This window comes from Camelus ferus, chromosome 25, assembly GCF_009834535.1.
Source record: "Camelus ferus isolate YT-003-E chromosome 25, BCGSAC_Cfer_1.0, whole genome shotgun sequence".
Taxonomy (NCBI): Eukaryota; Metazoa; Chordata; class Mammalia; order Artiodactyla; family Camelidae; genus Camelus; species Camelus ferus.
Genome location: NC_045720.1, coordinates 7,445,525 through 7,458,896, shown reverse-complemented (window position 1 = coordinate 7,458,896; position 13,372 = coordinate 7,445,525). Strand labels below are relative to the sequence as shown.

The window sequence follows — 13,372 nt, the reverse complement described above, 5'->3', positions numbered from 1 at the left end:
GAGCGTCACATGTTCAGATGGTGACAGAAGAATGAAATCTCCAATGGTTTCTTCTGATTTTCAGGACTTACAATACGACACAGTTAGATTCATCACAGTACTTTTATTATTTGCCTCTACATTAGATTTTCTTATAATTGGCATTCTCAAACTTCTTTTGCTGCCAATGCGTCTTTTTAGAATTTATGCAATTTTTTTAATGGAAATTCCTGTCTCTCAAAAACGCTCTAGGTATGCCCTTACTGTTTGCTCAGGGTTCATATTCTAATTGCAGTGGGAATAATTTTTCTTTAAAGAGAGGGAGAGAGAGAGATGGAGAGACAAAAGTCAGACTGAGAAATGGGGGGAGGTTGAGGAGGATAGAGAGAGACTGATTAGCTGGTGAAAACCCTGTAATAAAGTCTTAATAAAAGCTTGCATTCTTGGCAGCAAGAACAGTGTCGTATTCATCTCTGTAATCCCCAGCAGCAAATACAAGACTTGAAGCAAAGTAAGTCTTCAGAAAGTGCACGTTTTCATGGAATCACAGAGCGTGAAACTGGGAGTGCCCGCAGAGAGTGCAGTGACTAGATGCATGGGTCCCCATGAAAGGTGAGAGAGGAACGTTCAGAAACACCTGGCGTCTGCGTATCATTTATCATCTGCAAAATATATAAGGCTGGTTCTTTCCAATTTAATCCTCCTTACAGGTCTGTGAAGGAGATTCCCATTTACACGCAAGGGAAAGAAAGTCAGAGGAGTGTCTCATTCCCCAGCCACTCTGGTAATAGTGTCACGTCTAACATACAATTCCTGGTCTTATTCCAAATCCCTGGCTCTAAATATGCTTTCTTATTTTAAGTTGTTAATGGATTGAATTCCTTTAAATTTATAGTCTCCTGGGATCTTCATGATATCCACAGTTCTTAAAAAAACAAAAGGAAAGAAAATAAAGAAAATCAAAAGGTGTTTACCCTCATCCTGGGGAAACTGGCTCTGTTAAATGTTTTGCAAAATGCAAAAGAGGAAGTAATCCAATACCTGACCACAAGGCTGGGTTGCGTTGCCTCAGGATTATTTACTTAACTAAGGCAGAACTGTGGACTGCGGTGCTCTGTGTGCTAACGGGTTCTTGGCCATGTCCAGCCCGCTCCCCTCCCCCGCAGGTGGAACTCTTTCATCTCAGTGTCAGGCAGTTACCTTGGATATGTTGGGATTGTTTTCTGGTCCTGACCAAGAGGACAGACACTTAGTTAAATTGCAAGAGACCAGTTGGAGAACGTATTCTGACCCTATATATTCCTGTGTGCTAACACATACCCTGTATCAAGATGACCTGTTAGTGTGCAGGTCTGTTCGACACTTTTAAGTGCCTTACGATCAGGAATTAAGCTTATTCATTCTTACGCTTCTTGGGCCTAGTTCTGAACTTGGCACTTTGCAGATGTTTAATAAATGCTTGTGGAAAAGAATTGGAAGTAGAATGTTGTTTTTTATTTGTCAGAGAGTGAATCAAAACTATAGAGTGTCCAGCAACAAATGAATGGATAAAGGAGACGTGGTGTAAATATATACATATCATAGGTGCGCACACACACACACACACACACACACACACACACACAATGGAATACTACTTAGCCATAGAAAGAAATTTTGCGATTTGCAGCAACAAAGATGAACTTGGAAGACATTGTGCTAAGTGAAATAAATCAGAAACAAAGACAAATACTGCATGCTATCACTTACATGTGAAATCCCCAAAATACAACAAACTAGGGAATGAAACAGAAAAGAAGCAGACTCACAGATATAGAGAACAAACAAGCAGTTAACTGTTGGGAGAGGGGAGCAGGAAGGAGCAATATAGGGGTAGGGGAGCAGGAGGTGCAAATTATTAGGTATAAAATAAGCTATAAGGATATACTGTTCAACATGGGGAATATAGCAAAAAATTTTATAATAAGGATAAATGGAGTATAACCTTTAAAAATTGTGACTCACTGTATTGTACACCTGTAACTTATTTAATATTATACAGCAACTATACTTCAATAAGAAACTATAAAGAACTATAGGGCAATAATAATTTTGAAGTCTGTATAGAACTTTATCTGAAGCTTACTCATCCTTCAAAGCATGTTTCAAATGTCACTTCCCCTCCCTATGCAGTCCTTCTTGATTTGCTGAGTCAGAATGAATACACTCCCATAGTATCTCCATTTCAAACGGATTCATATTTGGCTTCTTATTGTGCTTGGCTGTCTCTGTATCCACATCCCCATCACGGCAAGTCCTCTTAGCACTGGATGCCCTGTTTTTCCCTCTATTTTCTCACTCTGCATCACCTAGTTTCTAGCATTAGGTAGATCAACAAAAGTTTGTTGCGTGATTAAGCAGATAACCTGAATGGCAAAAGAACGCTGCTGTCTGCCACATTAGAGGATGCCACTGAATTGTAGCTAGCTCCATTCTCAAGGAAATTAATGGCCACTAAGAGGTTTAAAGAGTTCGCTGTTTGGTTACTGTTAATTTGTATACTTGCCACGTTCTGTTGCTCACCCTCTTCTTCTCCAGTTTTAACAATCCCCAGCAGTGTGCTCTACATTGTAGAAATCTGCCTCTAAAAGCAAACACCGAAGTAATTAAAAATATGAGTATTAGGTCAGTCTCTCACTAGATTTTCCTCTCATTTGGCTTGGTTTTCTAGCTTTGCAAACCAAGGAGAATATTCTCAGGCGTAAATTGTAATTTAGGATTACAGTCAGTATCAACCAGTTGCAATGAATATTAGTTGTTTTTGTTGCCTGGCTCCCAATGTCTTTCTTTCAGGTAATAGCACCTCATTTTCTTCAAAGGACCCACTTATTTCCATCTCTCAGTTCCTGAGGTTGGGGCTAGTCTCCACTCCCACCTGCCTGATTGGGGATTGGACCCAGGTTAATGACAAATCAGTGTAAATCATTCCCATTGGCCACCATGCTTGTTTCAGAGTTGGGCACCTGACTTAATTTAGGCCAATGAGAGAATGCCTTCTAGGACTTGTTTTTATGTTCATTAGGATGTTATAATGACAAGTCAGAAACTGTTGGAGGCCTGGATATGGATCCCAAGAATCAAGCCATCCCATGGGAAGCAGAGTTAAAGATGTTATCATTTGATCCCTGAATCAAACTGCTTGGAAAGCCAAAATATCCCTTCCTAATTCCACAAACATAAATTCCATTTATGCTTAAGCCTGTTTGCTTTGAGTTTCTGTCCTATGCAACCACAAGACTCCTAACACATTGCAGGTCTGAAACTTCTGTGTACGTGAGACACTTTAAGACGGCCTTTAAAATGCAGATACCTAGTCTCCAAGCCCAAGATACAGGTTAGGGCCCAGGAACTTGCATTTTAACAGACAGCCCGGGTGGGTCTAACACTGATGATTGATGGGCCAGTGCTTGAGACACGCTGATAATAGTTTATGGAGTGATAACAATAAACAACAATAACCAGAGTCAGAGGAGTTTCAAAGTCTCAGCATGGTAGCTGGAAGTAGAGAGCCCAGGCTTTGTCCTAATATCACAAATGGGAAAATCCACTGAGAAATCAGGAGTTGACTTCATATTTGATTTAAATTTAGGAAATCTTTACCTAACTTCTCTTTATTAATTTTTTCCTGCTTTAGGTAATATGATCAAACACCTCAGTTTGTCCAGGAATGCCCAGGAACCCACCTGTTGTTCTGGCATGATTATTAATAGCACCTCTTTCCACTTAAACGTGTCCAGGTTTGGATGATAATAAAAGCTGTTGTCACTCCTTTGCTTCAGGGCAGTCTGCACAAAAAGGAGTTCTTTGTCACTTAGGCCTCTGGCGGCATGTCTAAGCTTTTGCTGAGCCAGGCATGTAATTCTTTTTCTGTTTTATGACTTTTACTAGCAGAGGCTGAAATCATTAGTACCAAGTCTAAAATTCTTAAGTCTCAGAAACCTGGGTAGCTTCTGAATAGTATATGAACTTCCAGTTAAACAAATAAATAAATTAATTAAATAAAATTATCTAGAACGTCCCAGCATCCTTAAGATTGACTCATTCTAAGGAAGCAGCCTATGAACCCAGAAGTCAAAATGGGAAATAAATTAGGAATGTGAGCAGAATGCTGGGTGTGGACACACATGAGATGATATCGCCCTGGCAGGTTCATACTTGCCCTAGGGGCCCAGAATTAATCTGGAACAATTATCACTTCTGTTCAGTTGATAAAAGGATATGGTGACAGAGAGACAAGACAACTAAGTCCCTTGGCAGGTGAAGGAAGTGATGTTAGTGCCATTCTCAAAGATTTTTCAGTACCTGGAGCAGAAACATATGCCAAGGGTGGGGAGTCTATTGCAGTAGTTTAGGTTTCTACCTAGTCTATTTAAAAAACAAAAAAACAAAAAACAAACAAGCAAACAAAAAAACCCATAAACCAAAAACAAACCCAAAACATTGAATTGCATTGATTTTCTTCACTGATGCTAATTATATATATTAAAGCAATGCACACACAAAAAAATAGCTTTCTTCTGTTAGTAATTAAGGAATATCTGATATTTAGTAGTGATTTCTTCTTCCCTTAAAGTAGGTATATACAGTTGTTAAATATTCTGGGAGACATTATAGTCCCATCTTCATATTTTTAATGTTGGAAGAATTTCAGTGATTTCTGCCTAGGGACCCTTGTTTCAAGATAATTTGCCCACTGCTTGTTTGGTTCCACTCAAACACAGCTGTAAGTTCTTTCTTTCTAAATTTGGAGATGAAGTGACTGATGGCTAACATTTAACCATCTGGATGAGGGGTGTGCAGGGTGGGAGAGGGGCAAGGGGGCACAGCAATGCATAACTTCACTGTAAGGCTGAAGAGACTTCTCTAGACTTTTCTGTACCTTGTATCCTTGCCCTGATCCTGTCCTTTGACTCCACAGGGTCAAAAGCAGCAATGATAGCCTATATGGGGTTTGCATCAGTCTTACTAGACTCGATGTCCTCTTTTCAGCACTTTTCTGAAATTAAATTCATAGATGAAATAATCAAGCTACACATATTTAAAAAAATCAATACAATGCCATAACTATAATATAAAAATTAATTTATAAAAAGAATTCACAATAAAATACTATGTATCTCAGTACATGAGTGTTCAGCCATAACTCACAAAGAGACACAATCACAATGAAGTAGTCAAGTGCTTGCACAGAAATTTAGATTTATCCTGAATATAACAGCTAGAAAACATAGATTGATGTAGGTGTGTTCCATCAGTGCTTCAAAGACTATGAGTAGTTTTGCCATTGGTGATATGATTTTTAAAAATGCAATAAACTCTTCATAATATTCATACAAAGACAACAATCCTCCCTCATGTTATATCACGGCCCCACTCCTCATAAATTGAATGTATATTAAAATCTTGTAAAAATACTTTGTACTTATGTGTAAAGCTGAGTTCTAGGCTCAGACAATTATAAACAGGCTTTTTACCTACATGAATGTTTGGAAGGACATTCAAAAGTCATGTATAACCTGGGGTAATTCTTTAAGGTATGGGATTGCACTGTGCATTTCAGGATGTTTAGCACCTCTGGTCCCTCCTCCACTAAGCTGCAGCAATTCTTTACCCCCTCACCCCTAATTCCCAAAGTGTCCTCTAAAGGGTGGTATTAACTCTCTTAAGAACACTGACCTACCTATACAATGCACTCAAGTCAGGTATCATTTACATAAGACTTCATTTGCATTTATTTTCTTTCAAGTTGCATTATAGGAGGGATCCCTTGTAAAATGGAAGAATCATTTGTTCAGGGTAGATTGATGGATTGTCAGCAAACCGTGGAGGGGACATAGTATTCTGTTCTATCCTTCATGTATGTATTTTGTTTAAATTACAAACAACTTCAAATTTTCAGTGATGTATAACAACAAATATTTTTTTTCTTACTTACTGGCTTTTGGGTCAGCAAGGATTTTGCCAGGGTTCAGTTAGTTAACTCTGGTCTGAAAGTCAGAAATTTGATTACTGGTACGGTACTGCCACTGCTGCAGGAGAAAATTTTCCTCATCTTGAACATCATTATCAGCTTCTCATACACAGTTCTCAGTGAAAGAGTCTAATTGGTGCAGCTGAGAACAGAACTTAAGCTGCAAGGGAAATTGGGATCATGAGTTTCTCACATTTTCATCTTATTTAGTTTGAGGTTGACTTTGCCTAAAGATTCATAAGGTGTATATGTCAGTTGCATTAGGTTATGCTATGTAACAAACAACTCTAAAAAAATCTCAATAGCTTAAACCGACAAATATTTATTTTTTTCCCTTATGCTACACATCAGTTGTGGATTAGTATCATCACAATCGGTCTAGAACCTGGGTTGTTTGAGCAATCGCTATCCCAAAAGCTGCTTTTCACTGTGCCAGAGACAGAAAACTCGGTAAACTGGCTTTTAAAATTACCAACTGGCTGTGACAAAACTTATTTCCAATCTCATTTTATTAACTAAAGGAAATCAAATGGCCACACATAATTCTAAGGAGGGTGGAAAGTATAATCCTACCATGTGTCCAGAAGATTCTGGATATATATGGCATATTGCACTAATGACAACCATGATGGAAGATTTTCCAAACATGGAAAGGGATTTCAGATGCTGGGCAACCAAAACTGAGAAGACAAATGTCCACTAGCGACGGTATTCTATATATTTTTTCTATATGTTGCCATGCTCAGTCTGACTCTGTAGCTATTAGTAACATAGTAAGTGCTGACTGAGTGTCTGTTGAATAAAAAGATATGAATGTGGTTGTTTAAATTACTGAATCTCACTATAATTGAAGCTTAAAGAGAGATACTTTGCTATTTTAACTCCACACTGTAAAGCATGTTAAATAAAAGTGTTATTTGTATGCAATGCTGCATTTAGAAAGCTTGAGAGCCAGTGTGGCACACTGGAAAATGAGAGAGAAAAGACGCTTCATCTCAATATTGCTTTGAATGTGTTTTCTTGTTGGTTTCCCCTACAGAGGGGACAATTCCTTCTGTGCTTAATACAGAGTTTGGGCTATGGTTAAGTGTTCATAAAAAGTAGCTCTATCATTCGTTGTGTATTCTTGGGAAAGTCACAGCAATTTAGCTATAGGTTCTTTACCTGCACTCGCGCGCGCGCACACACACCCACCCACCCATACACAAAACATCTTAGTAATGTTTGCCTTTTGTAAGGATCTCCTAGACTACAGAGCAACACGACTGTGCCATTGTGGTTGTCCCGTGATCTACTTACAACACACCGCCTTCTACAAAGTATTCATTCAACAGACGTTTATTTACTTTATAACAGTAACCATTTGCTCTATTCTTAATATGGAATGGGGTGGGTTATCTAAGAAAGCGTGTAGTGCATTTACAGAAGTTTGCCTAGGGTGCTGGAATTAAGGAATTTTGAGGAACTGGTTCCCAAAAAACTAACAACAATAACCTTCAATGGGCTTCATCCTCATCTCTCAAAGGTCCAACACTTCACAACTGGCAGTGGGGTCCTGGAGCCTGCGTTCCTTCCTCCGCTCACCAGGGCCCCTCCCGCTAGGCATCATCCAACTGCCACAAAGCCCCGCCTCCCAGGGCGGCCCTCCTATCAGCTGCGCGGCCCGGGCCCAACCCTCGCGTGTCACGTGACGCGGCCGGGCCCGCTTCCGGCGCGTCGCGGGCGGCTGACGTCGCCGGGCCCGGCGTCGCGTCAGGGCTGGCCGGCGGCGGAGGAGGCGATGGCAGCGGACACCGAGCGGGCTTGAGGGCTCGGACCTGCTCCCTCCCGGGCGACGTCGGGCCCGACCCCGCACTGCGGCCTCAGCTCGCTCCGCTCCAGCTCCCTCCCTGACCGCTGCCTGGGCGGAGGCGGAGGCCCGGGCTGGCCGTCCTGTTCGTGCCCCGGCTCGGTCCCGGACGGCCCGGCAACTGTGCAAAGAGGAGGCCGAGTCGGTAAGAGGCGGCGGCGGCGGTGGCAGGGCCCGGAGGCCGCCTGGCCCTCGCCTGGCTGCTCGGGACGCCCCCGCGCTGATGTCTCTCTCCGGCCGGCTCCCCGCCCGCGTCTCTCCCCGTAACTCGCCGCCCCTATTGTCTGGGCGCAGCCGCTCCCTCTCCCCCTCCCTTCTTCCCCCCCTGCCGAGGTCCGGACTGCTGTCAAACCTGGAGGCGTCTCCTGCTCCCAGCCAGCCCTGTCAGAGCCTTTCCTGGCCGTCTCTGCGTCCCTGGCCAACACCTTCCCGCCCCACATCACCGTCCCTTGACCTTTTTTTTGTCTCCTCGGCCATTCTGTGACTGTCGCTTCACTTTCCTAGCGTTTTATCTTCTTAATAATTTTCTCTTCTCTGTCATTTGTTAGGTCCACAAGTTTCACCATCCTTATATATATTTGCATTCTTGTTCGTTTTCTTTCCCGATTTTATTCCTCTCCGTTCTGTCTCCCTTTCTCTTTTTGCTTCAAGTTTTGCCTCCCAATAGATTGTCTTACTTTGTCTTACTTTTCGTTAATTCAAATCCCTCCCCATCCTCCCCTCTCCACCCAAGAAAAAGGAAATCTTGCCTTTTCTGGTACCCCATCCAGAATTATCACTGGGAGATTATCTCCTTAACTCTTTCACTTCTTGTGGGTTGTAAGTTTTATCCTAGAAAATGTTAGTGTAACTGGTCAGTTACCCCTTAACTAAGTTTTTCCTGTGAAGAACAGCAGAAAAGATGGATTAGATTTCTACAGAATTAAGTAACTGCCTTGTATGTTGCACACTGACCAGACTGCTCTTAAAAATATTTATACTCTTGTTTCTTTTACAACGAATGCCTTCTGGCCGAACTTATTGTTAACATTAATCTTTGTTGCTGCCACGATGGGCAGGAGGCTGTCTGCCCCCACCTCTCCGCCCCAGAATTTAAGTTTGATTTTACGTATTTTTATGGCACGATTGTTGTTGTATTTGGCATGCAACAAATATGGCATGTATTTTCCCTTACCTGTCAAATTCTTTGAAGGGGTAGTTGGTTTTTTTTATGTTTGTTGTTATGTTTTGTCCCTTGTGAATTGTGACAAAACCATTGAAAACACATTACACAGTTGTGTGTTTTCTAAACTAGGAGGGAGCATGGTCATTAGTAATTCTAAATATAAAAAAGGTTTTAGGGATTTCTCCTTTCCCCCGCTCACAGTAGGTTTGCATTTCTGATTACATGTTATATTTTGATTAGGCTATCTCAAAATGCATTCCTATTCCTCAGGTACTAGGTAGTGAAAATGTGACTTATCTCAAGTTTGCTGGGTGGCAACTGGCCAAAAGGATAGCGAATATTCCACATGTTGATGGTCTGGAGAGGAATAGGTATTCCTTTGTAGTTTTTTGTTTGAATGTACAACAACTTTTATTGTTAATATAGTAGAAATAAATTTTCAGAGTTAAAATCCATATCATTGTTGCTTATTGAATGTGAAGACTGAGAAAGAAATTGATTTTGGGTCTTTGCAAGGTGGGAGATCATAGGTAATGAAAAATCCTAATCACAGAAGAAATTATTAAAATCTTCGCTGGAAGAAAAGTGTGTCTATTGCTTCTTCCACCTTTGCTTTCTTTAGTCTCTTATCAAGTGTTTTCTGTTACAAGCCACTCAATAAATATTTGTTGGGAAACTAGGCTAATTTGTTCTCAAGAATTTCGGTAGTCATATTCCAGAACACTGAGTTGTCTTGATTTTTCAAAGGTGGAAAAACATTTTCAGCCATTAACGTGGAGAATTTTCGTGAATATTTTCAAGTTAAAATTAAAGCATTTTAGCCATTAGCTAGTTTTAATCCCCATCTATTAATTTTTTTTATAGTGGTTGTCTTTTTGATGTCCTTTTTCTTAATTCATTGTTAAGATTGCAAATTGCACAGTACTTTACCTAGAGATATTGGTAATCATTCAAATTTCTTAAAAATTTGACAATTATTTTAACATCTCATGTAATGTTTTAAAAATTCTGTTTAATCCCTTATGCATTTTATGCATCAGAATCTAACTATTTTTTTTTCTCTTGAGGTAGTGAAAAGAGAATCCTGAAGAATAGGATCTCAAGATGAGTAAAAAGCCCCCAAATCGTCCTGGAATCACTTTTGAGATTGGTGCTCGTTTGGAGGCACTGGACTACTTACAAAAATGGTATGGAAAATACTGAGCTGTTGACTTAAAACACAATATCTGTAGTCTTACATGGGTTGGTTAATTGCTGTTCTTCTGACAGTGGTAGAAACATTGGCATGTTCACATTTTGAATAAACATGTACATTGTTTTTTAGTTTTCTTACTCTTCAACTGATTTTGCAGGTAGCAGTACTCTTGTGTACTTAATACGAGCTCTGTTGGTGGTGGGAGGGAGAGGATTAATCCAGATAACCTGGTTCTCAGGTTTGGGATAAAACTTGATGTAAATCTGTTTTCCTGGCTTATGTTAGAGGTGGTCTTTCAGACTACAGAATATACTGATGGTCAGCATAGGCACTATTCACTATCCCATGTAAAACCAAAACTCAGTTTACCTCCTTCTCCAGAGCACAGGGGCCTGAAGTCAGGTTATCACTGTCCCCAGTTTTACCTGATTAGTCCTTTCAGACCTTCTCTTATTTCTTCTCCTATACTGGCTGTCTGTGATAAGTGACAAATTCAGACACCTCCAACATACCCCTGTATACAATGGAGTAGGAGAAATTGGTTACCTGAGGTGAAACCACCACCTGGAAAGATGAGAAGGGGAAACAGCACACAAGGATCGCTGGGCCTCGGTAGGAATAAGGAGGATTCTTGTTCTGCTAGGGAATGCCCCCCTCATTCCGGTTAGCTCCCTCTAGTTCTGCTCTCTGGGTGATGTCTCCAGTGCCACTCTCAGCCCCCTGCTCTGAGAGGGGCGTTGGAGAGGCTCTTCTCCTGGGAGTGGTTCAGGCTTAGCTCCTCTTGAAGCCCATTTATTTTGATAAGGGGTCTGGCAGTTTAGCAAGGCTGCCAGACTTTCTTTTCTTCTCTTTTCTTTTCTTCTCTTTTCTTTTCTTTCTTTTCTTTTCCTTTCTTTTCTTTTTCTTTCTTTTCTTTCTTTTCTTTCTTTCTCCTCTTGACTATGACTCCCTTAAAAAAGTAGTGGGCATTTTGTAGATTTGTCTTTGATTGATTTCTCTTAGGTCAACTTCCTGAGTTGACAATGGCAGGCAGAGAAATCTTGTTTAGTCATGATATTTGACTTTAGACCAGCCTGGGGTTTTTGTCTCTTAGCATTTGGTGTTAGAACTCTGCACACATCCGTGGCCCCCAGCTTAATGGGCTCTGCTTGGGACTGTTTGAAACTGCAGTTTGAGATGGGAAGAAACCGTCATTTGGCCCCATGCCTCCAAGCTGCATCTCTGGTAGTGCTGCTTCTTAGGAGACTTAATAGTTACTCTCATTAGGTGGAGAGTACGCAGTGTTCTCAGGAAGGGCTTGGGAAGCTCCTGGAAACCAGGCAGTAGCGTCCCTCCTAGTCCTGAAGGTAAAATGTGTCACCAGATGTTGCCAGATGTTCCGGAGGTAGAGAAAGGGTGGAGCAGATATGCTTCTGATTGAGAACCACTGCATTAGACCAAACAACAGAAAATGCCATTTTAGTCAGTAATTGGCTCTCTTTGATTCTGATTTGACCAAAGAAGCTTTTTACTTCTCTGAAGGCACACACTAGTGAACCTCTTTGTGATGCAAGAGTATGAGAAATGCTACTTCTTACTTCTTTGATACTAATCTTAGTTATTCTTGTTATTTATTTTTTTCTTTTTTTAAAGTCATTGGCTTTTTTGAATTACTAGTTAATTCATATTATTCTTGCAAACCGACAAAGTTGCAGCTGAACTAGCTTCCAGTTTTGGAGAAGCACGTGGTTCATTAGTTCTCTCAGTGGCCTTGAGGGGTATTGATGTAATTAACTTTGGTATTAGTAAAAAACTCACTTTTTATGGTGAAACATTTTCTAATTCAACAGCTGTTATATCCATGATACAGTAGTTAATCAAAAAGATTATAAAAAAGAATTAATTTTAAAATCAAGTCTGAGTTCGCTTTTAGAATATTTGGAATTTCAAAGAACAGATGACAGTTGTAGCTTAATTTTTTCATTATCTGTGCTTCTGACCAAAACATTTGTAAGTGCTTAGCGTGATATCATTCGGATGTACTCAGTGATGAAGTTTAGATTTAATTTTGATGACCCTAGTAATAACAGTCTTTTTAAAGTATGTAAACATTAGCCAAAATAAATCACATGTGATAATCATTGAAACTTGCTGTCAGCTTGATTTTTATGAACTCATTTAAATGAAGATTTTGGCATTCTGCTATAGTGGCATTTCAATTAAAAAAGAGTTCAGAGTAAATACATATTCTAGGTAGTTGAAAAGAAATAATTTTGTTGTCACTTTGTTTATTAATGTCAGTAATCTCAAGAACTGTTTAGGCTTGGGTGACCCTTTAATTTAGTATTAAAGTGCTTTGCTGTAGGACAACTAATTAATTGCTAAGATTTACTGAATTTTATGAGGGGCACAAAAGAAGGTCTGTGAGACATGGTGCTCTTAGCAGATTTTATTTCTAAATGAGATAAACTTTATTTTATATTGTTTCATTTAAGGGCCATTCTGTATTCCATATAAATTCCTTGAATTTTTGCTTTAATATCAGGTAAAATTATAGACGGACTATATAAGTGTTGAGAAACTTTGATATTCTTGTGAGGGCAAAATAATCCCTGAGAATATACTGAACTCATTCCCTTCCCTCTTTCGTCCCTCCTTCTCTGCTTTCCTGCGTATTCTCTTCTGTTGCATCCGTACTGAATGCTTAGTCTTTCGTATTTATTCATTCAGTTGGAAAAGTATCGAGGTCCTATCTGACATAAATGTCTTTTGAATTATTATAGGCATTGGACAGGGAGGGACAAGCAGGAATGCAAATATTCCTTCCTCTGTACTAAGATGTTTACAAGTAGCAATATATCTGTTACTAAGAGAATAACTCATCACATATTGATGCATTAGCTTTTAGAGAGACGTACAAAGGGCAAGTTGTGGTAGTGGAGCACCCAAACGCCAGTTTGTCTTACGTGTAGAAGACTTTTCTTATATAAAAAAAGGAGGATATTTTTTAGTATGTGCCTTAGAAATAACAGGATAAACTCCAAATTTAGTGGACAGAAATAAACTAAAGTTAAGCTCCCACGTTTAGGTTTGGGGTAGATTTGATTTAATAGAGAGACGCAACCTGTTTTTCTTTGAAAGAGTACATTGTTATTCATTGAGCGAGCCATATCACACATTCTCTAAAGTTCAGAA

The 13,372-nt window shown here is 39.9% G+C and overlaps 1 protein-coding gene across 2 annotated transcripts in view; it reads left to right on the top strand.

Moving 5' to 3' along the window:
- Positions 1–7,705: 7,705 nt before the first annotated feature.
- The window catches only part of PHF20L1 (PHD finger protein 20 like 1), a 77,004-nt gene continuing 71,337 nt past the window's right edge, over positions 7,706–13,372 (top strand). Inside the window, exons 1-2 of one of the 2 annotated variants that reach the window (XM_032468127.1) lie at positions 7,706–7,983; positions 10,075–10,190. In XM_032468127.1, the coding sequence (XP_032324018.1) occupies positions 10,108–10,190 (83 nt within the window). In that variant the 5' untranslated portion in view covers positions 7,706–7,983; positions 10,075–10,107. The remainder of the gene's footprint in view (positions 7,984–10,074; positions 10,191–13,372) is intronic. The other variant, XM_032468128.1, reaches the window with a different exon arrangement.